This window comes from Hoplias malabaricus, chromosome 15, assembly GCF_029633855.1.
Source record: "Hoplias malabaricus isolate fHopMal1 chromosome 15, fHopMal1.hap1, whole genome shotgun sequence".
Lineage (NCBI taxonomy): Eukaryota > Metazoa > Chordata > Actinopteri > Characiformes > Erythrinidae > Hoplias > Hoplias malabaricus.
The window spans coordinates 5,206,210-5,233,997 of NC_089814.1; the positions used below are offsets into that span (position 1 = coordinate 5,206,210).

At 45.1% G+C, this 27,788-nt stretch overlaps 1 protein-coding gene across 2 annotated transcripts in view; it reads right to left on the minus strand.

Annotated features, from left to right (window-relative positions):
• The window catches only part of rxraa (retinoid X receptor, alpha a), a 170,586-nt gene that overhangs the window by 42,101 nt on the left and 100,697 nt on the right, over nt 1-27,788 (minus strand). For both annotated transcript variants that reach the window (XM_066645342.1, XM_066645341.1), the window contains exon 3: nt 18,069-18,307. In XM_066645342.1, coding sequence (XP_066501439.1) covers nt 18,069-18,307 — 239 coding nt within the window. The remainder of the gene's footprint in view (nt 1-18,068; nt 18,308-27,788) is intronic.

A 27,788-nucleotide genomic window follows, 5' to 3' on the forward strand; every position in this document is an offset into this window, starting at 1 on the left:
GTGTCGCAGTCACACAGCTCCAGGGGCCTGGAGATTGTGGGTTCGAATCCTGTCTGTGAGGAGTGTGGTGTGTTCTCCCTGTGTCTGCGTGGGTTTCCTCCAGGTGACTGTCTGTGAGGAGTGTGGTGTGTTCTCTCTGTGTCCGCATGGGTTTCCTCCGAGTGCTCCGGTTTCCTCCCACAGTCCAAAAACACACGTTGGTAGGTGGATTGGCGACTCAAAAAAAGTGTCAGTAGGTGTGAGTGTGGGAGTGAATGTGTGTGTGTCTGTGTTGCCCTGTGATGGACTGGCGCCCCCTCCAGCGTGTGTTCCTGCCTTGCGCCCAATGATTCCAGGTAGGCTCTGGACCCACCGCGACCCTGAACTGAATAAGGGTTACAGATAATGAATAAATGAAGTTTTCTAACAGGTAAAGAAACATCTTCAATTCTCATTTTTAAGAAGATACTGTATAGCAACTCAAAAAAATTGGAATTCTTTCCCCATTCAATTTGTCTTTGCAGTACTGATTCATTCATTCATTCATTCATTCTCTGCAACTGCTTCAACCTATTCAGGGTCTCAAAGGGTCTGGAATGATTAGGCAGGTACACACTCGACAGGGTACCAGTTCATCGCAGAGCTTCACACATTCACCCAGTTACCCTCTCTCTCTCTCTCTCTCTCAAACACACACACACATACACACACCTGTGGACTATGTCATACACACACTTCCATACAGTCACAAACACGCTCATCCTTCTTGATATGTTTTGATATGTGGGAGGAAACCGGAGCACCCCGAGGAAACCCATGCAGACACAGGTAGAACACACCAACCTCCTCACACCCAGGTACCTGAGCTGAGGATTGAACCCAGCAACCCAAGACCCTAGAGCTTTTTGGCAGCAGCACCACCTGTTGCTCATAGCTCCTTGTAAAAAGGAGAAGAACTCTTAAAGTGTGGATTCACCTTTTAAAACTGATGGAATATTTCCCTGTGAGTTGAATTTAAACTGTGTAAAGTGTGAAATGCAAACAGGGAGACCCCAAGAGCCATTTGATAAATGATGTAGATTTAAATGTAACTAAATTGCATTTAATACCCAAACCGCCAGAGTAACTCCACCGCCCCACACAGCTACAGCTCTGACTCCCACAGGCTGCAGTTGGCGAGAGAGTTAACACATTGGAACCATCCCTCAGTCCAGTGAACTGCCCAGCGCCCAGCTGACCCAGAGCAGCAATCCGCCTTTGCCTGATAACCCCACTCAACCCCTGAACCGTGACCTCTCACACCCATAACTCACCCCAGAATGACCCCATCAGAGCTGCTGTCACCGAGAGTGTGAGGGAGATAATGGAAGCTTTAGCTGCAGTGAGGTGGTCCGAGACCTCGGCCTCGAGCTTCCTCCTCCTTCAACACCGAGCCGGCAGCGGTCTCTCCCGAGGCATTCCTGGAATTCTGACCACTGAGCATACTTTAAGATTAATTAAGCTTGTGTTTACATACATACACTAAAGGCCATAGGCCTGGAGACATGCAGTGTCTCCAAACCTTTTCTGATAAACAAGTAGGTTCTCTCTAAAATGGCTTTTTAGTCTGTTTTTGCCATACTTTTGGGAATAAAGCCAAAATCCACACATTTCATTGCCTTGTTTTGAGATCAGAAACCCATCATCACTCAAGCCTCTCTTGGGGTTTCAACAGGGTTTCAACATGTGCTTTTATCACTGCTTTACACACATTCAAACCGTAACGTATGTAAGTCATCATGTAGGCAGCTCTTTGTTAGCTCACTGGTTTATAACATGATTTCTCAATTTCATTAGTTAACTTTTGTTGTTACTTCAAGCACAACCACAGCATACATTCACACACACACACACACACACACACACACACACACACCTATGGACAATCTCACACTGCCTATCCACCTTATGAGATGAAACTGGAGCACTCGGAGGAAACCCACATTGATACAGGGAGAACACACTAAGCATATGGAAATTTAAAACTGTATTCTCAGTGTGCCTCATTTGCCATCTTTCATGGAAAGCACTGTCCATTTGCAAATTTGGACATCTGCGTGCATCCTATCAGAATAAAGAAAGCCAAAAGGGGGAGGGGCTTATGTAATGTTATATGTGGCCGAGCTCAACAATGTAGTGTATGGACATTCAGAATGAAGCCCTTTTTCAGCAGGTGGAGTGTGTATACTGTGCTTGTTCTAAGAGTAAGAATAAGAGGGAACTAATGTGAGATATTTAATGCTTAAAAAATACGAAACATCAGACTGAATCCTGACCTCGGCTGATTGCATCCACCATGCGATATGGAGTTAATTATGTCTGAGAACGTTACAAATGCAAACAGAGTTTCAAAAGGAACGGTGTCCCCATTTCTCACCACGGGTCAGAGAGGTCATCTAAGCTCTTCCCTGCACTGAGCTCAGATGAGATACTGAGATGATGTAACACCTTCAGCGAGAAAGCAGTCCTCATCACGGCCTGCATTTTAGCTCTCGAGGATTAATCATTTAGATCACTGCAGAGCTAAGCCTCAGACATATGTGTCCAACATGTGTGTCGCTGTGCTGAAAGAGAGAACTTTAAAAGAAGAAAACCAGTCGCAGACTGATTTTGAACTCACTGTCCAGCCTTTGGTCATCTCTGTGGAACTGTCTCCAGACCACAAGAAAAGAAAGGCTTACATATTAGATACGACAGCAGTGTCTCAAACAGCCTTTTCTCCATAAACACCCCAATCAGGGTGAAATATGAACTACAGCAGTTGTTTACTGAATGATTTCACTTTTACCGGCCAAAGAAGATCAATGGGTTTAAATAACAGTAAGAAAACAAGCCCTGGGATGAAGCACTCACATTTACAGCATTAGGCGTATACTCTTATCCAAAGTGACTTACTTTATTTATGTTACGTTATGTTACAGACCTATGTATGGTGACAATCTGCTATAAAGTGGTGCAGTAGTTTGGGCATGGCTCCAGACCAACACCCTCCTGGCTGAGACAAGAGCTATTTTGGGATGGTTTGGAGGACGAAGGTGTTGGGTGTGGTAAAAACTGGTGTCTGTAAAATACAGAGTTGTGACTGGAGGATCACTGTGTTAGTCAGTGGACTACTTTCTTAATGCAACGCCCTCCTTGAGTCCCATGGTGACAGTAAGTGGGGAAACTGTGCCAATCACTTGATAACTACAATGCTGTTTAAAGGCCACTTGTCAAAATATATATATGATTTTAGGATCAAAGTGGTAATAGTTCTAGATAAAAGGTGTAATATTCTGCGACTGTAAAGGCACTGGAGTACCAGATGGTATCCCATTCCGCTCGTGCATCTACATTGCGTTTAACATTAGGTGAGTGAGGGAAACCCGCTGAAACCTTGCTCAAATGGTGACCCGACAGGTATTGAATTATCAATCTGGTATAACTGTGTAGCTGTGATGCTCTTATCTATATTTGCCCTTGACATACCCACCCTCTAGAGAACCTGTTAGCTTAGAAAAACAACTAAACACGTCAGCTGACCAGGGCTATCCAATGTTTAGCGCGGGTTAATTCCCACATTATTGTTTGGCATTTTTAAAATGGAATATAAAATTGTTAGTGACAGTTCTATTGATACTAAATCCAGCAAAGTGGACCTAATGATTTATTTAGTGGATATTTCAGTGGGTGTGCAGTACAGAAATAAGACTTTTCCAGGGTGATTATGGAGCCTGCCAAAACGCGAATGAAAATACAAGTCTGAAAACACCACTGAGCGAAAGTACAGAGACAGTTCCCCCGGCCAAGGATGAGAACTTGACACTGACGTATTCTCATAAGGCACTATAAAGCAGTGCTGGAAATTGGCAGTAGGACTTGTTCGTCCTTGCACGAGCTGGACAATACTTGTACTTACTTCAAGGTTACACTGAATGAAGGCTCAGAAGTGTTCCGTGGGCTGTGTGTGAAAGATACTGTACAGGTATCGCAGCAAGAGGAAAAACAACTGAATCTCAAGTCACATGAGTGAGTAATAAACCCTCACAAAAGAGAGGGAGTCTATTGTTAAAGCCCAACTTAACATTCCGGCAGTGTCTCCATAGGCACTTGGCAAACAGACCCTGTTTTATGTGAACTTTTAAATCCCTCTATTTATCTCTTCAGCACGTCCCACTCCAGCGCAGCCAGCCTAATGATAACCCTCACAAACAATTGCCAATAAAAACAGACCCCCGTCCAATCATCAGCTATGAATAAGGAGTAACCTACGCTGAGAGAGAAGCTAGAGACTATGAATCCCTGAGGAGAGCAGGAACACTGAGGGAGTGAATAGGAGGGGAAGAGAATGGAGTGTTGGGATGTGTTGTGTTGCACTCACACTGAGAGTAATTACATGGCTAGTGATGGAGCAGTAATAGACTGCAATATAAAACAAAGAGCACTTCATTAAATGTAAATACTCCATTTATGAAGTGATTAAAACGTACCCTCTCTTTAAATCTTAACACACAGTATTGAAAAAAAGGACAGGTGGTCTCTGACTTTTGCACAGAACTATACTTGTGTTGCTCCTTTTCTATTCTTTGGTCTTGATTATAATCTCACATTTTGCCCCTTTTTCTGTTGTATTGGATATTGATTATGGATTTGTGCACTTTATGTCTGTCTGTGTATAACCCTTGTCATAGTTGACTGTGTGTCACATTGCCCCATCACATCTAGAACACCATCCCTGCCCAAGGTCCAGCATGTTACATTAACAATACAATCAATATTGACAGCTCTACATAAAAGTCAATGATGATCATTACAGCTTCATCTGTTTAAAATGTCACTGTGGAACAACAGCCCTCAGCCTCAGGGTCCCTTCCCTGCACCCATCAGGACAACACGTTTACATATATGTTACTGAAAGAACAAGACCTTGTATCTCAGAAACGGTAATTGTACAGGAGTAGGAGTGGCAGTTAACACAGAAATTATATATTCCAAGTCATTGTGGAGCATTTCTATTGGTCCATTCTTCCTGACGTTTTGACACTGTAGAGGGCAGCTCTAGATTTAAAATGAGATTAAAAAAAATTAAATGTCAAAAATGGAGATGAAATGAGCTTTGTCCAGACAGTGACAATGTCAGGTGCAGTGCACAGGAGCAGTGCTAGTGGAAATGCATTCATAGTTCTTTTAACCATTAGGTGTCTTTGCCAGGCATATTTGTATGCTTCTTAGTGTGATCTAATTTTGTTGCTTTTGATCCAATCCTGGAGCTTGGAAGACTATTGACAATGACAATTATGACATCACTCAGCAGGAAGTGCATTTGTCAACTGTTGATCCTAAAAATCTGTTGTTTTTTAAACTGACACACATCCAGGAACTAAAATGTTAGCGTAGGGAACCCTAGTTCTGGCCACTTTAGTTACAATATTGGAAATCTTAGCTAACTGTAATTAAATAGAAGTACTTTACTCACTCAAATCAACATTTTTCAGGTGTCAAATATGTGTAGATTAATGTCCAAGACATGCTTGACTTTTTAGATAAAAACGCTTTTGTTTAAGTAGGTGCCAATACTGCTAAGATTATTAGCACCCCCTAACTTCGGCCACCTCCCCTGCTTGTGACAGTCAAACTAGACAGTTGCTACCACATTCAGTGGTTTTGAGAGGTTCACAATGAGATTACGTTTGTCCTGTGTTGGTATCCGTACTCTACATGTAAGGATTACAATGGCGGTAGATTTTCCCCTCAGAGAAAAGGAAGCTAACCGCTAAGCTAACTTTTACACTGAGGGAAATATCTGTCGCGAAATGAAAATGTGTTGTGTTCCACATGCAGTTTTGCACACAAAGAATTACAACACTGTTAGAGATACTTAAATATTGTTAAATATGTGATTTCCTGCAAGACTGATGTTTAAATGCCATACTAAGGCTTGATCTTATGTTTTATTGTTTTACCCAGTGCGATTGGCGAAGAGAGAGAGAGTGAAATTGCACCATATACAGCAGTGGCCGGAATTAGGGGGACGGCCGGAGTTAGGGGAAAGACTGTTATATTGAAAAGTGCCCTTTACAGAGAAAAGAAAAACTGACCAAACTACTCATTTTAGGATGAATGGATGGAAAAATATTATTTCATTTGTCTAGCTGATTTGACATCTGTGGACCTTCAGCTCTGTGGAAATTTGGCAAGCGGACCACTAAGATTCATATCTAAGCATTCCTGGTCTATCATATCAATAACCTTTTCATAATCCTAATAAACAACAGAGAAAGGGGTGAGAGTAGTGGAAATTCCTACAATGCACAACATACATCATGCAATTTTGATTATTACAATTTTGTTAAGTGGGAACAGACAACGCTCTAATAAATTTCATAAAAAGGATTAAAAATATGAATGGAATCCAAGTAAACAAGGTTAATGACTCTCTCTTTGTAATGAAACATGTAGCTGATCAGGGTTTAACCTCTGGAATATCTACAATGTGCTCTGGAAAGTAAAACTGTGCTGTACCGCCATTTAATTTAACACAAAATAAATATGAAATGCTAATGAAACACTGCCCATGTGTAGAAGAGAGCACACAGCTCTCACTGCCCTGTATCATGCTGTGTTTGACAATATACCAAAGGTGTTAGAAGGTCTCCGCATTTGGCAGCTTGTAGGCATGCTTTAAATTATTTATATTCCCGAAATCCTAAAGAATCGTAATGGAAAGTGTTCCCTAGTGTCGTGTTTGTGTTTCACAAATCAAAACTTTAGACTACTGTTACCTATAGGAAAACCCTCACACAATAGAAGCAGGTTGCTCTTTTTGAGAGCGGGCCACTGTGTAAAGTTACTCAGAAAGACTGCGGCCTTGCCCAGCAGGCAGCATGGAACTATCTCAACTGACCAGAGAAATGTTCAGGCAATTTCCAACAGCCATGCAGAAAAGGGTCTGCCGTTGTAAACATGATCAGGCTCTTAACTTTGGCTTCCCTCTTCCCCCAGTTCCTGCAAACCTCAAGATCATATCTGAATGTGAAATAAAATAGCAGATACGTTTTCTTCATTACATACCCCCTCTTAAACGTAAACCACGTTTACCCATGGCTTCAAACCTGGGGAAATATTTAGGGGTCCTGTGTCCGAGGTTCCTTCCAGAGATTTCAGAGCATTCAGAGTTATTAAGCCACACCAGACCAGAGGGACGTTTAGTTTATGATTTGCTTTTCGACAGACGCCACATGGTAAAGTCACAGCCAAACTCTGTTCTGTTAGTAAGTGAACACCCCCCCAGTGTAGGGTGAGTATCGCAGGGGGCAGCACCAAGGCCAAAGGGTCAAACTGTCAGCAGTGGCTAATGAATCACAGTGGAGGTGGATGAGGTGGGGCAGCAGAGCCAGACCACAATCAAACCCCAAAGGCCTCATACAGAAGCTGATGGTTTTGTCTGGAGCGCTGTAATGAACTTCTTGTTGCTGGTTTTACTCAAACTGAGTCCAGCTGGAGCTTGCGCTATTAGGCTGCGATCGTAGAGACAATTTGGTATCTGACCTAAAAAAATTAAAATCAATCTATATGCAATATATAATCAATATACAATGCTGGTCTGGTTTAGGTGTCTGTTCATGGGTACAGGATTCAAAGTGAAAACTGCTGGACGTTGCTGTTCCTTCTTCACAGAAGGAAGCAAAAAAGATCAGACTCACTATGAGCTGTCCTTACATATATTTACAGTTAGACTGTACAGCTCTGTGTGGACTTTTATTTATATATATTCTCTCTGTGTCTGCGTGGGTATCCTCCGGGTGACTGTCTGTGAGGAGTGTGGTGTGTTCTCCCTGTGTCTGCGTGGGTATCCTCCGGGTGACTGTCTGTGAGGAGTGTGGTGTGTTCTCTCTGTGTCTGTGTGGGTTTCCTCCGGGTGACTGTCTGTGAGGAGTGTGGTGTGTTCTCTCTGCGTCTGCGTGGGTATCCTCCGGGTGACTGTCTGTGAGGAGTGTCGTGTGTTCTCTCTGTGTCTGCGTGGGTATCCTCCGGGTGACTGTCTGTGAGGAGTGTCGTGTGTTCTCTCTGTGTCTGTGTGGGTTTCCTCCGGGTGATTGTCTGTGAGGAGTGTGGTGTGTTCTCTCTGTGTCTGCGTGGGTATCCTCCGGGTGACTGTCTGTGAGGAGTGTGGTGTGTTCTCTCTGTGTCTGTGTGGGTTTCCTCCGGGTGATTGTCTGTGAGGAGTGTGGTGTGTTCTCTCTGTGTCTGCGTGGGTTTCCTCCGGGTGACTGTCTGTGAGGAGTGTGGTGTGTTCTCCCTGTGTCTGCGTGGGTTTCCTCCGGGTGACTGTCTGTGAGGAGTGTGGTGTGTTCTCCCTGTGTCCGCGTGGGTTTCCTCCGGGTGACTGTCTGTGAGGAGTGTGGTGTGTTCTCTCTGTGTCTGTGTGGGTTTCCTCCGGGTGACTGTCTGTGAGGAGTGTGGTGTGTTCTCTCTGTGTCTGTGTGGGTTTCCTCCGGGTGATTGTCTGTGAGGAGTGTGGTGTGTTCTCTCTGTGTCTGCGTGGGTTTCCTCCGGGTGACTGTCTGTGAGGAGTGTGGTGTGTTCTCTCTGTGTCTGCGTGGGTTTCCTCCGGGTGACTGTCTGTGAGGAGTGTGGTGTGTTCTCCCTGTGTCTGCGTGGGTTTCCTCCGGGTGACTGTCTGTGAGGAGTGTGGTGTGTTCTCCCTGTGTCCGCGTGGGTTTCCTCCGGGTGACTGTCTGTGAGGAGTGTGGTGTGTTCTCTCTGTGTCTGCGTGGGTTTCCTCCGGGTGACTGTCTGTGAGGAGTGTCGTGTGTTCTCTCTGTGTCTGCGTGGGTATCCTCCGGGTGACTGTCTGTGAGGAGTGTCGTGTGTTCTCTCTGTGTCTGTGTGGGTTTCCTCCGGGTGACTGTCTGTGAGGAGTGTGGTGTGTTCTCTCTGTGTCTGTGTGGGTTTCCTCCGGGTGATTGTCTGTGAGGAGTGTGGTGTGTTCTCTCTGTGTCTGCGTGGGTTTCCTCCGGGTGACTGTCTGTGAGGAGTGTGGTGTGTTCTCTCTGTGTCTGCGTGGGTTTCCTCCGGGTGACTGTCTGTGAGGAGTGTGGTGTGTTCTCCCTGTGTCTGCGTGGGTTTCCTCCGGGTGACTGTCTGTGAGGAGTGTGGTGTGTTCTCCCTGTGTCCGCGTGGGTTTCCTCCGGGTGACTGTCTGTGAGGAGTGTGGTGTGTTCTCTCTGTGTCTGCGTGGGTTTCCTCCGGGTGACTGTCTGTGAGGAGTGTCGTGTGTTCTCTCTGTGTCTGCGTGGGTATCCTCCGGGTGACTGTCTGTGAGGAGTGTCGTGTGTTCTCTCTGTGTCTGTGTGGGTTTCCTCCGGGTGACTGTCTGTGAGGAGTGTGGTGTGTTCTCTCTGTGTCTGTGTGGGTTTCCTCCGGGTGATTGTCTGTGAGGAGTGTGGTGTGTTCTCTCTGTGTCTGCGTGGGTTTCCTCCGGGTGACTGTCTGTGAGGAGTGTGGTGTGTTCTCTCTGTGTCTGCGTGGGTTTCCTCCGGGTGACTGTCTGTGAGGAGTGTGGTGTGTTCTCCCTGTGTCTGCGTGGGTTTCCTCCGGGTGACTGTCTGTGAGGAGTGTGGTGTGTTCTCCCTGTGTCCGCGTGGGTTTCCTCCGGGTGACTGTCTGTGAGGAGTGTGGTGTGTTCTCTCTGTGTCTGCGTGGATTTCCTCCGGGTGACTGTCTGTGAGGAGTGTGGTGTGTTCTCCCTGTGTCTGTGTGGGTTTCCTCCGGGTGCTCCGGTTTCCTCCCACAGTCCAAAAATACACGTTGGTAGGTGGATTGGAGACTCAAAAGTGTTCGTAGGTGTGAGTGAATGTGTGAGTGTCTGTGTTGCCCTGTGTGATTCCCGCCTTGCGCCCAATGATTCCAGGTAGGCTCTGGACCCACCGTGACCCTGAACTGGATAAGGGTTACAGATAATGAATGAATGAATAAATATATATTACAAAATATACATTTTATTTTGAGGCTAAAATGTCTCTTTTTGTCAGTTTCTTCCTCCAAATTTTTATTTCAATTTTTACCTACCCACCAGGTTTTGTATTTTACTTTATATTTAGTATTAATTAAATAATTAATTCATTTATTTATGTATTTATTTTACTTTTTTTATATATATATTAAGGATTTTATTTTGAAAAGCCTCTTTTCGTTTCCTGTGTGTTAAGCAATATTATCTAAAAACTTATTTATTTATTTTATTTTATTTTATTCCATTCTTTATGATGAGTTAATTTCCCCCAGGTTTCTGAATAAAAAAAAAACCCCACCCCTATAACTACAACGGATATGAATCCCCTTTCCCAGAACCAACATAATTCCAGCACTAGTGCCCCACTCCCCCCACTTTCAATGGGCTTTGACTTGATGTCCTTCCCCTCATACATCAGAGAGCAGCCGAGCACAAAACCTGTCATAAATCATGTGTGGATTTAACAGAGCTGCCTGATTTACTGCACAGTTACTGACAATGAGAGTTTTTACTGTGGCCACAGTGTCCGCCGTCATTTCTGGAAAGCCCAGATGCCCAGCAGAGGCCCAGCTGCAGGTGTGACACTGACCTGGGCAGAGAACCGTCCTTTGTGTCTCACCTGCATGGAGATGGCCGCCTGGACCATTACCTCATTCCAGTACAGGGTAACACGAGACCCGGCCTGTTAATTGTTGCTCACTTATGGAGCTCCATTAAAGAGAGAAAGAGGAAGAGAGAGAGAGAGATGGGAAAGAAATCCTTTTTGGCTGCGTGTGTGTACCGCGTGACCTTTCGAAGGCTGTAGCTACCTTTCACAGGCCCAAACACACAGGTCTATTGTGTGCCCATTTAGGCCATGGCACAATGCTGCTATCCAGCATGTGTGTGTAGATCGCAGCTTTACGAGCGACTCACAGGAACAGAGCTGCTGTTTGCCGTTTCAACACAGCGACTACAGACTGGTTTGCAAGTCTCCTAGCTACTACCACCTAAATAACACACACTCGAGAGGCTCCCCATGACATCAGCGCAACACATTAATACACCAACAGTGCCGGTCCCGTAAAAGGTTTTAAAAGGTTTACACCTTTTCTGCATTAGTGAGGCCACGGTACACCACTCACACAATGGTCGCTTTATGTGGAATGACGTTGTGCTGCTGAATATAACTGGCTGAGGGAGAACAAGGTGGAGCTAATTAGGTTTATACATTTGAGACGCCTTGATCAGTGCTGAAAGATGGGGACTCAAGTCTCAGACTCAGAGCTCTAGTATGCAGTCAATAGCAATAGTACACAAAGTAGTGAGGACAAAACTAAATAGCGTTTGGTGTTTGTAGCAACTTTGCTGAGCTTGATGCCTTGATTCATCTCAGGGTGTTTTGCCTGAAGTCCAACTGTATGAGAGTTCAGACGTGAGGGTGTGTGTTTCTGACACCAACAGCTCGTGTGCGCATGAGTCTCATTTAAGAGAGATAAGAGACAGTCAAGTACAGTCAAGTAAAAAGGACGTAACAAAGAAAAACTTACTGTAAACATAAATAATAGAATATAAAAATGAAATAAAACATAAGAAATATCACAAAAACCTCTGACGAATAATTACAACTAAATGAAAATGAATATTGTACGTGAGATATTGCACATTGGTGGATAGATTGGAATATTGCACATTATATAGCCTCCAAATAAATTTACATTCTGTATTCTCAGTATCGGTGTAGATCTAAGTGTTTCACTGGGAGCAGTGATAGTTGTAAAGTCTAACAGTGACCTGTGATACCGTTCCTTCACACACTTGGGGTGAAGCACTTGGGGTCACTGAGCCGAGGAGAGCTCTCAGATCTTTAGGAACTAGAGTTAGTCCTGCCTCAGGTCAAAACTAAACATGGAGAAGCAGCGTTTATCTACTACGCCGCTCATAAACGGAACCAGCCGACTGAGAATATTAGAAGAGCCCTGACTTTAGACACTTTTAAATCAAGACTCATAACATTCCTGTTTGAGCAGCTACAGCTCTGTTTAAAACACTCAGGACTTTTATTCTGTAATGGCACTTTAGTTCTTTAATTTGATTGTATCATTTTAAATTGTTTTAATCTTTTTACTCTTTTTATGTAATTGTTTTATTGGACTTTTATGATTTTTATTCTGGCTTTTAATTTGAACTGTTTTTTTCTGTAAAGCACTTTGAATTTCATTTGTATGAAAGGTGCTCTATAAATAAACATGCCTTGCCTTGAAGGAACTGCCCAGTGCCCTCAGAGTCTCATGCATGGGGTGAGAGTCATTCTCCAGCATGAATGTGAACTTGGTTAACACCCCCTGTCTGTGGCAGAGATTCTGCTGCCCCAGCAGACCACTCCATAAAAGATGGCTGATGCCACTACTGTCCTTAGTGGTCCCAGAGGACCTTGGGAGTGGCTTGAAACCTGATCTTGTAATGTTTAGGGTGACCTAAAATGCACACTGTAAATAGTGTTTGTGGATGCATTACATCAGCACACATTACAACATCAACACTATTGTCTTGCTACAGATTCCAAGAGCTGAAGATACTTGAAGCATGTACAAAGGCTGCATTATCTACAAGACTGAAAATCTGTGACTGGAACCAGTTTTGTGCTTGGATTTTAAAAGACCTGGATTGGCAGATTGACAATGCTTTTTCTTTTGGAGCTGGACGGGATCTCAACCACCCAGGTTACGTCCCCCAGGACAAGACTGCTGGATGAGTAAAATTAGCTCCAGCTCTCGGTAATGCGGCCCAGCTGTGGTGTCTGGTGGCATCTGATGCAGACAGAGTGAGCACAAAGCTGTCTGACGCTGTAACAAACCAAACTGCCAGAAACACAAGAAATACAATGGCAAAACAAAGAGCTAGAAGAAAGAATCTCTTCTCGGATAAAAAAAAAAGAAGAGGCCCGACTCAATGTGTGGCCGGGTTCTAAAGAAGCCGGCGCTGGTTATGAAGTGAAATGATGCATGCGGCACAAACAGCAAGCACAGTGAATTACAGAGGGTGGAAATGTGGAGATAGTATCAAAAGCCCATTGTTCAGCAAACCACAGGTGGTAGAGCACCTGCAGAGTGGCTCTCCTCAGCACATCGCTCCAAAAACCTGCACAGGAGAGGAGTATAAAGTCATCTGCAGGTGTAATGGATGACTGGTGTAATGGCTGCTTGTTTGGAATATCCACTGTCCTGCCAAAAGCCCTTTCAACACACTCCATTAGTGCCAGATTGGACTTCTTACAGCAACACTTTGAAGGTGCTTGGATTAGACAAACAGAGGGCTGGGAGTGTGAACTAATTGCACAGTGCAGTCACATGAAAAGCAGGCCACTAACTGGGTCATCTGGTCATTTCTTTTTTTGGCATGCAGTATGTGAAATAAGCTTTGGAATTAACTGTCTTCAGGGTTTCATTTCTGAACCAGTGAAGGGTTCTGTGGATACTGTGCTAGAGAAAGTTGACACATCTACTGGATAAATTGTACTAGTTGCCCTTTGATGGACTGGCGCCCTGTCCTGGTGTGTTCCTGCATTATACCATATGTATCACAAGCCTGCGCTATTGGCTTGACGTGTAGGAGGAGGTGGTCTTTTCGCATTCACATTGGACCAGTACCAGAGCCAGTACAAAATGATACACGCATATGTACAGAAGGCCAATCAGAAAATCTGAATGCAGTTGGCAGAATCCTGACAGAGGCCAGATGCAAATGCACTGAAGGATTCAGACTCAGTCTACTTGTGGGCGGAGCTTTTCTATCAGACCCATATACTCATGATACAAACAAAAGAAGGTAAACCAGACTATGATATGTTTAAAATAAGTGTTTCTGATTATCCGAGGAGGGCATAGGATATGATTTACATCGTTAAATCATATTCAGTTAAATTATTCCTTGTGGCTTTGAAGAATTTCCATATTGTATAGTAATGTCCTTGAAAAACTGTAACATTCATTCATTCATTATCTGTAATCGCTTATCTAGTTCAGGGTCGCGGCTGGTCCACAGCCTACCTGGAATTACTGGGCGCAAGGCGGGAATACACCCTGGAGGGGGCGCCAGTCCTTCACAGGGCAACACAGACACACACTCACACCTACGGACACTTTTGAGTCTCCAATTCACCTACCAACATGTGTTTTTGGACTGTGGGAGGAAACTGGAGCACCTGGAGGAAACCCACGCAGACACAGAGAGAACACACCACACTCCTCACAGAGAGTCACCCAGAGGAAACCTACACAGACACAGGGAGAACACACCACACTCCTCACAGACAGTCACCCGAAGGGAACCCAGGCAGACACAGGGAGAACACACCACACTCCTCACAGACAGTCACCCGGAGGAAACCCAGGCAGACACGGGGAGAACACACCACACTCCTCACAGACAGTCACCCGGAGGAAACCTACAGACACAGGGAGAACACACCACACTCCTCACAGACAGTCACCCGGAGGAAACCCACGCAGACACAGGGAGAACACACCACCCTCCTCACAGACAGTCACCCGGAGGAAACTCACGCAGACACAGGGAGAACACACCACACTCCTCACAGACAGTCACCCGGAGCGGGAATCGAGCCCACAACCTCCAGGTCCCTGGAGCTGTGTGACTGCGACACTACCTGCTGCACAGGTAGATCATTGTAAGAATTTATTGTGATAAACATTTTGACCAGATCGCCCAGCTCTATTCAACAGTGTGACAATTTCCAAATATACAGCACTGTGCAAAAGTTTTAGGCGCATGCAAGAAATGTTGGAAAGTGAAAATGACTTAAAAAAAATGGAATTAATTCTTTATTATTTACAACAATGTGCAGTAAACATTAATAAACGAAAGAAAGTCAGTATTATATGTGATGACCATTGGACCATTGCTTTATTTTCTTAAATATTAGTCCTAAGTAGAGTTTATAGTTTTATAAAGAAATTAGATGGCAGTTTTACTAAGTGTCTTGGAGAATCTGCCACAGTTCTTTTAAGAAGTTGAATTGTCACACTTCCTTTTTCAGGCAAAAACTCAGGAGCCTTCATTATGTTTTTTTTTTTATTGAACTTTAATAAGTTGTTTTCTTTACAGACATACAACTATTATTTTTTGTAGCATTATTATTATTATTATTGGTAAAGTAAATCAGAAATGTATTTGTACAGAATCAATAAAATAAATATCAATAACAGAATTCGTACTCAAACAAACAGACGCCTAACACTTTTGCACAGTGCTGTATAATGTCAACAGCTTATCCCACAGTTGTTTTTATATGTGTAACATACTCTCTGACTGCTTAGATATTTACCGAAACATTGCTGTGAGGATTTGATTGCACCCAGCCGTTAGTACATGACGTTAGAAACGTCATGTACTAATGTTGGATTATTTGTTCCCAAGTCACTAAAATCCATCCCATAGATGTTAGATGGAGCCCCATCACTCCAGAGAACTGTTTCACTGCTCCACAGGCCATTGCAGGGGGGTTTTACACCCGCCTGGCCGATAAATGGCATTGTGCATGGTGACCGTGCGTGCAGCTGCTCCTGACCATCCCGTTTTATTGACAGTCATTTTCTGCAGTGCAATTTCAGTAACGCCAGCTGAATGTGTGTTGGAATAGGAACAGCAATAGGAAAGGAATGAAGCTTAGGATAATCCACATTCTCTGTGTAATTGTGTGCACGTGTGTGTGTGTGGTGTGGGCAGTGTGTGATGCTGAGTGGTCAGTGCTGACGGGGGGTCAGTTCAGAGCACTTGGGGGTTAAATAGGAAAGACCTAAGCAGCAAGACTCTTCTGGACGGCTGGAGCTGAAAACATCCACTCAGCCGAGTGTTAAACACAAGTGGCATCTGCAGCCTGACTCCAATCACCCTCCATCAGCCCACTCACAAGACCACCTTTAACGGACTCCCAGAGAGAGAGAGAGAGAGAGAGAGTGCATTTGTGACAAGTTACAAAGAAACAAGAGTAATACGTAGAAAAGGGAACAAAAATATTCAAATAGAGAGAAAAGAGAAAAAGCAAACAAAGAAGACAGCAGGAGCGATAGAGAGGGAGAGAGAGTGACGAGTGTTTTCTCCAGTGAGCGTGTGCACAATTGCTTTGTTGTAATATATGAGGCTGATAACACTATCTTACCAAAAGATTTAATTATATAATATTGCATATTTTTACTGTTATGATTCTGAATGGAGTGTAACCAATGATGTTTTCATACACTCCCTACTTCCCCCAGAAATGCAGGATTTATATTCTATTACATCTTCTGGAAAGAATGCACTTAAAGGCAACATGCTGCTGGTGTGTGAAATGCAGTATAATAGGATTTGATCTCAGGACCCTAACGATGTAGGAGAGGTTTGGATATTGCGCCATAATTGGATGAATCATCACAATTCCTTTTGGATGAGAATGGCCAAAATACAAGCACATAATGCTTTCCCCTCGCTCCGAATGTTCCAGGGCCAAACTGCAGCATGTAAACGACAGAGGAGAAATTAAAGTGTGTATGTGCGTCTACTGTACTTTCTAGCAACGGAGGAATATTGTTCCGCCGTGTCCTTAATCCACTCGGCTCGCTCCACTGGAGCTGGGACACAATCATCGGGAATGGAAACAAAGCCAGGCGCACAGCTGCGGTACGAGCTGCCGTTTGAATAAGGGTGAGAGCTTTCTTAGGATCTCTTTCTTATACTTCATAAATACCAGGAAAAAGTCTTCTTCAATTTTCGGAATGGGATATTTTTTTTTTCTTTTTCTTTTTCGAATTGGCTGTAAAAGAAAACTGGGACACAGGAGGCTTTGATGTCTTAATTGTGAGTCTTTTTTTAAATGGCAGAGAAATGTGCAGGCCTATTTATGGAACAAAAGAGGGAAAGTGAGAGAGCGAGCGAGAGAATGGAGGAATATAAAGGATGGAGGGACAGAGGAAAAAAAGATAAGGAAGATGAAGGGAAGAAAGGAAAAACGTTCATCGAGGGAACGCTCGAACGTGAGCGAAAGCAGAGGAATCAGGGGGGAGACGACAGCAGAGTTTGGATAGCAAGGCAAAAGCAACAGCAGCATGTGTTTGAATAAAGCCCCTCCAGTGTGGAGGAAGGTCAAATGCGGCCTAAGTGACTCTCAGGCCGTGATTGTGCAGGGTTCTAGGCTCCGGGTTTGGCCCAACGGACTTGCAGAGGGTCACCCAAAGGCCCTGAGGGAACTGATACACCTAGTGCTCACTATTTGGTGTTTGATCATTGTTAAAGTCAAACTAAATCAGAAAACATTGTAGTGTCAGACAGTTAGTGTCGCAGTCACACAGCTCCAGGGACCTGGAGGTTGTGGGTTCGAGTCCCGCTCCAGGTGACTGTCTGTAAGGAGTGTGGTGTGTTCTCCCTGTGTCTGTGTGGGTTTCCTCCGGGTGACTGTCTGTGAGGAGTGTGGTGTGTTCTCCCTGTGTCTGGGTGGGTTTCCTCCGGGTGAGTGTCTGTGAGGAGTGTGGTGTGTTCTCCCTGTGTCTGGGTGGGTTTCCTCCGGGTGACTGTCTGTGAGGAGTGTGGTGTGTTCTCTCTGTGTCTGCGTGGTTTTCCTCCAGGTGACTGTCTGTGAGGAGTGTGGTGTGTTCTCCCTGTGTCTGTGTGGGTTTCCTCTGGGTGACTGTCTGTGAGGAGTGTGGTGTGTTCTCTCTGTGTCTGTGTGGGTTTCCTCAGGGTGACTGTCTGTGAGGAGTGTGGTGTGTTCTCTCTGTGTCTGTGTGGGTTTCCTCAGGGTGACTGTCTGTGAGGAGTGTGGTGTGTTCTCCCTGTGTCCCACCACGACCCTGAACTGGATAAGGGTTACAGATAATGAATGAATGAATATCTGAGCAAAACTCTTCCAATGGGAAATATCGGGGAGATAATGTGACATTGAGATGTGTGAAGGTGGAGGCAAATATTGTTCAGCAGGGCAGCCTGTGGTAATTCATTGCTTTCATCTTCTCACAGCAACAGCAAAATACCTGGAATAGAAGTCTGTGGTCATGCCTGTACTACAGCACTCTGGTCATACCTGTGGGCTAATGCTGGGGCCGTAGCCCATCCCAGGCGAGGCCATGGAGTGGGGGCCCATGGGCGAGCTGATGACAGAGAAGGGTGAGCCCAGGCCATTCATGGGTGAGCTGAGGCTACTGATGGGTGAGTGTAGGGACCCCGAGGCTCCGATAGAGGATGGACTGAGGAGAGAGGGGTGCATCGGACGGTGGGATGTAGGTGAGCTCAGAGGAGAGGAAGTCACCTGACCCTGTGAGTCTGTGAGAGACAGAGAGAGAGAGAGAGAGAGACAGTTGATGATATCGCTTTTTATAATATGTTCATGTAAACAACAGCAGCGTTTCACACACACACACACACACACACAGTCATCATGCCCAATGTCAAGCATCATCTAAGGGGGTATATTGTCCTCCTAGTATAGGACAGAAGAGCAGTGGAGTTGTGTTCTCTTGTGGCTGAATGCAATCAAATGCTAATCGCAATATGGCAACATCTAATGTAAAGGCTGTTCAATACGTCTGAGTACAGGCTGTTACTGACCAACTTCTTATCCATTTCTTTGATTTCAGAAAAAAAACGTTACATAAGCAGTTGTTTACACTCTTGTCCAGACTGACATTGATGCTGTCACATTTTTCCATGTCATTCAACAGTGTTTTGCTGGTTGCGGCACTGAAACAAAACACACAGCTGGTAGTAATTTTGCATGTGAATCAAACAGCCCAGGTCTTTTATCAGGTTATACATCAAAACTCAAACAAAATGATAGTCTGACATGGGCCACATTCAGATAAATGTCCTAAAGGGGATGTGTTTTCCCACTTTTCCACAAGTAAACACAGATCTGGGGTCATATTGAAATGTCTTTGACAAACTTTGGTCAAAATACCACAAGGGCCAAACACCACAGCACCATTCTCCCCCTGTCTAAACAGTCCTGTTCAGATCGGCCGGTTCCAGCGCCTGGTCCTTATCTTGTTCTCATTTTCAGCATATTTACTCAGTATTTTTATTTGTTTGTGCTGATTATCTTTGCTCTGTTTAACCTCGTCTTTGAGCTCTCACATGAACCCAGGATTGGAGATATTCAGATGAGGAGGCGGGGCGATTTTAAAGAGTAGCACAAAATCATAATGACTACTTTAAGGAAAAGTATTCGGACTTACGCAGCTCACAGTAAACCTGTCGGGTCGTCTTGTTTCACGGTAAGTGAGTTGGTAGATGCCAGATCTACATATTAATGGGCTAATGCGCTATACGAGTGATTATTTTATAATATCCATCCATCCATTATCTGTAATCGCTTATCCATTTCAGGGTCACAGTGGGTCCAGAGCCTACCTGGAATCATTGGGCACAAGGCGGGAATACACCCTGGAGGGGGCGCCAGTCCTTCACAGGACAACACACACTCACACATTCACTCACACCTACGGACACTTTTTTGAGTCGCCAATCCACCTACCAATGTGTGTTTTTGGACAGTGGGAGGAAACCGGAGCACCCGGAGGAAACCCACGCAGACACAGAGAGAACACACCACACTCCTCACAGACAGTCACCCGGAGGAAACCCACGCAGACACAGAGAGAACACACCACACTCCTCACAGACAGTCACCCGGAGGAAACCCAGGCAGACACAGGGAGAACACACCACACTCCTCACAGACAGTCACCCGGAGGAAACCCAGGCAGACACGGGGAGAACACACCACACTCCTCACAGACAGTCACCCGGAGGAAACCCAGGCAGACACAGGGAGAACACACCACATTCCTCACAGACAGTCACCCAGAGGAAACCCACGCAGACACAGGGAGAACAAACCACACTCCTCACAGACAGTCACCCGGAGTGGGAATCGAACCCACAACCCACAAGGTCCCTGGAGCTGTGTGACTGCGACGCTACCTACTGCACCACTGTGCTGCCCATTTTATAATATGTATCCTTTAATAAAATATTTTACAAATAATTATGGACATTCTTATGTATATCTTAGATTTGATTTTTCTTCCTCTTTAGGAATGCTTTTATCCATCTGCCCCCCGGCTTACACGCCCTCATACATGTGCAGAATGGGACATGACAACGTCCCATTGTTACACTGTCTTCTAACGAGCTCTCCGAGTTGCTCTGAATGCCTAACATCAACACACTTTATGCATTCACATTGAAAGAACAGCAACATTAGTGAACCTTCATCTCCATCACTGATAAACGAAAGCTCAGATCAAACACAGCTTTCTTTGAGCTGAACACATTTCTTCTCTGGGGACTCGCCGACTTGACATCTGTTCCCCACAGGACGGGAAAGCAACATGTGCACCAAAAACATTCACGCAGTCTTTTTACCTGTCAGCTCAGGTTCAGAGAGAGAGAGAGAGGAATAGAGCGAGAGGTGCAAGGTCGTCAGCAGTGATGATTACACTCGCAGGCTCTCACTCTTCAGCCCGCTTCACTTCTGTCATCCTCCATCGCTTTATCTTCTTTCTCTCGCCTGTTCTGTTTGCCTTGAACTTGTCCATCACATTGTCACCATCAATCAGAACAGATCAGAGAGAGCAAGGCCACACTCCTAGTCCCCCTCATTCATGGTCTTCCTTTAATCAGGAGCAATAGCCACTGAGTGAACTTATAAAGCACACACAACTTTGTTTTTCATACCTTGTTAGGACATACGTGTATAATATGAGTATAACAGCTCCATAGAAAACAATGAAGAAAAATGGCCTACTCTGGAGCAGATGCACATGAGCATGAGCTCAACATGGGCGATGTCAAATGTGGGCTACAAAAGAATAAAGCCCCCAGCACAGGGAGATAGATTGGAATGCCTTCCCAAAAAAGAAGCTGTTTCTGCTGCAAAAATTGATGGTGAAATTCTGGTGAAAAATTACTATTAAAGTAACGCTAGGTAAAGTTAAGCATTTGTGCTCCGGGGCTCCCCCTGCAGTTACAAAGTTTAATTAAGTTTTAAAGGACTGTCCTGAAATGGAGGGAGGGGGCGCTCTCCTGTATTCCTACATAGTTACATAGAGCAGATTCTGCAGTGCTGAGCCCAGAGTAGCAGTGACAGAGGCTCCATTCTCCCTATTACAGGTCAATGAAGCGACACAGTGATTTTGGAGCTGTAATGTTGAGGTAAAAATACTACCTAGTGTTACTTTAATACGTTACCATACCATTTCTAATAGATACATTATGTATATAATATGTCATATACTATGTTTTGTGCACTGTGGTCTGGTTTTTCTACAAATTCTGAAAGCAGGAAAACAAACACACACAAAAACACACACACGACTCCAGCTAAAGACACATTTTTGCTGGGCTCAAATCCATGTACAACAAATTTGTCAGTAATAAAATCATCAGGATTGGTCTCTTGCTTGTGACACAACACAAAGCTGTTCTCTTGGTGGAAGGTTTCGTAAGCGGATTGGCTCTGATTCTACACAGGAATAAAAACATGTAGAGCTCAATTAGGTGACAGTTGAGAATAACTGTGTGTCCCACTGCTGGTGGTTTTCAGGAGAACACTGTTCCGGAACGACAAACGTAATTTTCCAGAGCCTCCGATGGATTCCAGGGCAAAGGCACAAACCCAGAGGGGTATTGTTGGAGCACTCTTATGCCCCTCAGCCCCGGTCTGAGGGTGTGGTAATGAATGCCCCTCTGCAGCTCCACCAAAGCCAAACACTTCCTCTACATCCTGCTCTGCGGCTTAACACTTTCTCCAAACACCTTCCAATCCCCGCCAAGGAGAGGGGGTGCTACTGTCTGCATACACACACACACACACACATTTACACACAAAGACCTAACAACCTCATGCACACCCACAGACTGGGCCAAGGGGCTTCATTCCAGAAACCTAGACTATTATCCTATAAAATATCACATATATCCTGCCACATTCTCTCACCATGAACATATCTTTTAGTATCTGAAAGAAAACAGAAACACTTAAAAACACCTAATCTACTTAAACCAACTCAAAGGCAATAAAAACAAGCTTTATTTCAGATCCTTTATATTTTAATGTGTGCAGTCTGTAGAGACAGTATACAATCAGGGAGAATGAGTTGATTAATCAGATTTCCAATTCTTTCATTACACAAAGTTAGCTTGTTATTAACTAAATAAATACATGATACATTTGTTTTTACTTTCATTGTACAACGTACAACAAATGTTTTCTTTCACATTAAACCCACTGAGGATGGCAGGTAGGTGTCGCAGTCACACAGCTCCAGGGACCTGAAGGTTGTGGGTTCGCGTCCCACTCTGGGTGACTGTCTGTAAGAAGTTTGGTGTGTTCTCCCTGTGTCTGCGTGGGTTTCCTCCGGGTGACTGTCTGTGAGGAGTTTGGTGTGTTCTCCCTGTGTCTGCGTGGGTTTCCTCCGGGTGACTGTCTGTGAGGAGTGTGGTGTGTTCTCTCTGTGTTTGCGTGGGTTTCCTCCGGGTGACTGTCTGTGAGGAGTGTGGTGTGTTCTCCCTGTGTCTGCGTGGGTTTCCTCCGGGTGACTGTCTGTGAGGAGTGTCGTGTGTTCTCCCTGTGTCTGCGTGGGTTTCCTCCGGGTGACTGTCTGTGAGGAGTGTCGTGTGTTCTCCCTGTGTCTGCGTGGGTTTCCTCCGGGTGACTGTCTGTGAGGAGTGTCGTGTGTTCTCTCTGTGTCTGCGTGGGTTTCCTCCGGGTGACTGTCTGTGAGGAGTGTGGTGTGTTCTCTCTGTGTCTGCGTGGGTTTCCTCCGGGTGACTGTCTGTGAGGAGTGTGGTGTGTTCTCCCTGTGTCTGCGTGGGTTTCCTCCGGGTGACTGTCTGTGAGGAGTGTGGTGTGTTCTCCCTGTGTCTGCGTGGGTTTCCTCCGGGTGACTGTCTGTGAGGAGTGTCGTGTGTTCTCCCTGTGTCTGCCTGGGTTTCCTCCGGGTGCCCCGGTTTCCTCCCACGGTCCAAAAACACACATTCGTAGGTGGATTGGCGACTAAAAAGTGAGCAAATGTGTGAGTGTGTGTCGCCCTGCAAAGGACTGGTGCCCCCTCCAGGGTGTGTTCCTGCCTTGTGCCCAATGATTCCGGGTAGACTCCGGACCCACCGCGACCCTGAACTGGATAAGTGCTTACAGACATTGAATGAATGATTGAATGAACTCATCAATACCAGTTAACACACACCCATTAATGCACTAGAGGCAGTGAACGCACACACACACACACACACACACACACACACACACACACACACACTAATGCACTAGAGGCAGTGAACGCACACACACTTAGAGCGGCGGGCAGCACTGGAGGTTTAGGTGTCTTTCCCAAGGTCGTTTCAGCTATAGATTGAGGGAGGAAGATCATGCTATTTGCCCCCCCCCCCCCCCCTTAAACGCTCATGTCCCCCCCTAACAAGGGAAGAGTGAACTAGGGTCTAGAAAATCAACAACGTATAAATCAAGATGCAACAGGAATTGCTTTTTATTTCACATTCTGAATCTAAACGGAATAAACATGTGATGTGTCCAGAGATTCCCAGCCGAGAATAATACGTCTTTATTTTAGCAAAATAAACAAAATCAAAAACAAAGAAATAAGCAAAAACCCTCCTAAAGTCACAAACGAGGGCTCATTGCTCTTGCAGACGGAAGCCCCCAGGGCCAGAGATGCCAGCTTTTATCATGGCGAGTCGACTGATGCCAATCTGTCGGTGGGCCGCAGCAGCAGAGTAAAGGGCTCAGCTGACGGAGAGTCAGTCGGGGTTGCTCTCCTTGCCAGCAGGGAGTCAACGTGTGTGTGTGTGTGTGTGTGTGTATGTCTGGGGACTGTCCTGGACCCTCACTCTCCACTGTGCTGTGTCACGTTTGGCAGAAGCTCAGCAGTGGTGCTGGTACAGGGCTGAGTGCTGCAGCGTATGTGTGTGTGTGTGTGTGTAGGATGTATTTATGTACCCTCATGGGGAGCAGTTCTGCTCAGAGTCACTGCACCGCTCTTCATGCACAGCTGCATCTGTCCTTGGATCAAACACAGTGAATGTAAGCGATTGTGTGTGAGCTCTCATCTGAAGCCACTTACAGTACCACTCAAAAGTTTGGACACACTTTTTCATAGAGAGTTTCCGCTATATTTATTTGTACATGTAGAAGGCAACAACCTTCAGTTTGAGCGCCTGTTCCTTTAAATGAGAATGACCCACAGCTCAGTTCAGCGCGAGAGCCCAGGAGTGTTTTAGGTTTTTTAGCCATTTTCACTCAGTTCTCTTTCTTCTCCGTACTGGTTTTCTCTGCTCCATTTAACCTCATCTTTGTACTCATCCAGCGCTGTGACTGAAGAGACTCCGTCCAGGGGGTGGTATAATTATATAAAGTCTTCCCCCTTGAGCCATCTCAGAAACCTCATTTCATCCAGTGTTTTCTGACTTTGGTAGCCCACACAAAACTGACTGGGTGGTCTTATTTAACACGGTGTGGGTTGGTAGAAGCCCCAATGGGTTGAGTTAGTTAACTATAACACGAAACACTCATGTGATGGATGTATTCAAATCTCTAATCTCTACCAGCACTTTTTAAGTCTATGACAAACACATTTGCATGAACTTTTCCATGGTACTGTGCGGTGGTCAGTGCGGGTGTGAGGTTGACAGACTGCTCTGGGGTCGGGTTTCCAGATCTGGATTACAGCTGGATGAAAGGGGGCCATTCCCTAATCCCCTCCCAAGAGGGGCACAGCTGGTAGAAAACGGAACACAGAACACAAGAGCAGAACAAAGGAGGATCGAGGAGAGGAGTCTATCTGCATCTTTTGTGTTTTATTTGCCATCTCTGTCCCTGAGATCAGAGAGACCCTGCTGATTGACCCCCACACACATCATATCATTTACAATAGCATTTTAAAATGATGCTTCAGAGCAGAACGTATGCATTTCCCAAACAACCATAACATTATGACCACCTGCTTGTTTCTACATTCACTGTCCATTCTCTCTGCTCCACTGACCATACAGGAGCACTGTGTAGTTCTACAATTATTAATAAGGACAGTCCAGCCAAGAGCGTCCTGTGTCCACCGATGAAGGGCTAGAGGACGACCGACACACACTGTGCAGCAACAGATGAGCTACTGTCTCTGACTTTACATCTACAAAGAGGACAAAACAGATAAGTGTGTCTAACAAAGTGGACAGTGAGTGGACACGGTGTTTAAAAACTCGAGCATCACCATTGTGTCTGATCCATTCGTAACAGCACAGCACACACCAACACACCACTACCACGTCAGTCAGGTGGTCATAATGTTTTGGCTGATCATGTGTGAGTGACTGGTTGATTGTTTGAGTAACTGAGTGGGTGTGTGAGTGACTGGGTGAATGTGTGAGTACCTTAGTGAGTGTCTGAGTGACTGGGTGAGTGTGTGAGTGACTGGGTGAGTGTGTGAGTGACTGAGTGTGTGTGTGAGTGACTGTGTGTGTGTGTGAGTGACTGTGTGTGTGAGTGACTGAGTGTGTGTGTGAGTGACTGAGTGTGTGAGTGTGTGAGTGAGTGTGTGACTGTGTGAGTGACTGAGTGAGTGTGTGACTGTGTGAGTAGCTGAGAGAATGTGTGAGTGAGTGTGTGAGTGAGTGTGTGACTGTGTGAGTGAGTGTGTGACTGTGAGTAACTGAGTGAATGTGTGAGTGACTGAGTGTGTGAGTGAGTGTGTGACTGTGTGAGTAACTGAGTGAATGTGTGAGTGACTGTGTGAGTGTCTGAGTGAGTGTGTGAGTGAGTGTGTGACTGTGTGAGTAACTGAGAGAATGTGTGAGTGAGTGTGTGAGTGAGTGTGTGACTGTGTGAGTAACTAAGCGAATGTGTGAGTGACTGAGTGAGTGTGTGACTGTGTGAGTAACTAAGCGAATGTGTGAGTGACTGAGTGAGTGTGTGAGTGAGTGTGTGACTGTGTGAGTAACTGAATGAATGTGTGAGTGACTGGGTGAGTGTGTGAGTGACCGAGTGAGTGAGTGTGTGAGTGAATGGGTGAGTGACTGGGTGATTGTGTAAGTTACTGGGTGAGAGTGTCAGTGATCGAGTGAGTGAATGTGTGAGTGAGTGTGTGAGTGAGTGTGTGACTGTGTGAGTAACTGAGAGAATGTGTGAGTGAGTGTGTGACTGTGTGAGTAACTGAGTGACTGGGTGATTGTGTGAGTGACCGAGTGAGTGAGTGTGTGAGTGACTGAGTGAGTGTGTGAGTGAATGGGTGAGTGACTGGGTGATTGTGTGAGTTACTGGGTGAGAGTGTCAGTGATCGAGTGAGTGTGTGAATGACTGGGAGATTGTGTAAGTGACTGGGTGAGTGAGTGTGTGAGTGACTGAGTGAGTGTGTGAGTGACTGAGTGAGAGTGTCAGTGACTGAGTGAGTGAGTGTGTGAATGACTGGGTGAGTGAGTGTGTAAGTGTCTGAGTGAGTGTGTGAGTGTGTTTTCTGGCCTATGCTCCAATAAGTAAGCTGTTTTTTTTTGGAAGTACAATGCCTTGTTCTGACAGCAACAATATTTTTATTCCCTGTATTCTGCCCCAGTTCATTCCTCCTCTATCCCTCCTTTCTTCTCTTTTTCTCACGCCCTCCTTGTCCCCCCCACTGCCATCTTCCATCCTGACCTGCTTGGCTGGAAACAGAAGCATGTTTTACAAGCTGTCTAAGAAAAAAGCTCTGGAAGTCTCATCAGGGGCTTGTTCTACCTGCAGCACACCCAGGATAAACAGGCTCCCTAGATGAGATAAGAGAAAGCAAAGAAGAAAAAAGAAGCAAGAGGGAAAACACGAGCCTGGCAGCATCAGGAAAAAAGTGGCAGTCCTCCAGCACTTCTCGCCTTGCCAGCGTGAGCACGAATGGACTGAGAAAAAGAGGAAACAATAAAGACACACCGCTGTGCTGTGCAGAGCTCACTACATGACCTGTCATCATCCTCCAATCAGATCCAACACACACACACACACACACACACACACACACACAAACTCAACAGAAACAGTACAAAGAAATTAACAGAGATGTCTGTTAATGTCTGTTAATGTCTTATGTCTGTACTGTCTCTGTAAGAATGCTACTGTAAACTCCACATTCATGGCCCACACAAAACCTCAACACTAACACCTCTACTGTACTAGCAGCCTCTGCTCTCAGAGTGAGTGTAAATCTGTGTGTGTGTGTGTGTTTGTTAGCAGTGTACAGGTGGAAGGGGTTCCCATGGGAACACGTTCATGGCTGCTCTGGCCTATCAGGACATATACCACCGTTATTCTCAGAATTAGTCAAGCTCTAAAGAGAACAGAGAAAGAAGCTGTCCATCATTTTCTCCAATGACTGTTGTTGTACACTGTAGGAGACACTCTGTATAATGACCCCTAGAGGCCTGGATGTATTAGAGAGCCTGTGAATGTGGGGGACATGCTGTGTGGAGAATAAACTGGTTCACTGTGGAATTACAAAAGTAATTATATTATAAATATATATATATATATATATATATATATATATATATATAAACACAATGGTAAATGATTGATGGAGCATCTCTGTTGATCCATTCATCATGAAATATTTACACAACAAGACAGCTGCTGTAATCAAATGATGTAGTAAACTATAAATGGGGAATGGAGATGCATGGTTCTGATTGGACAGTGGTGATACATGTGTAATAAGGGTACAAATATTAGCATTAGCATAACTGTAATTTAAAATTCAAACACCTCCTGCTC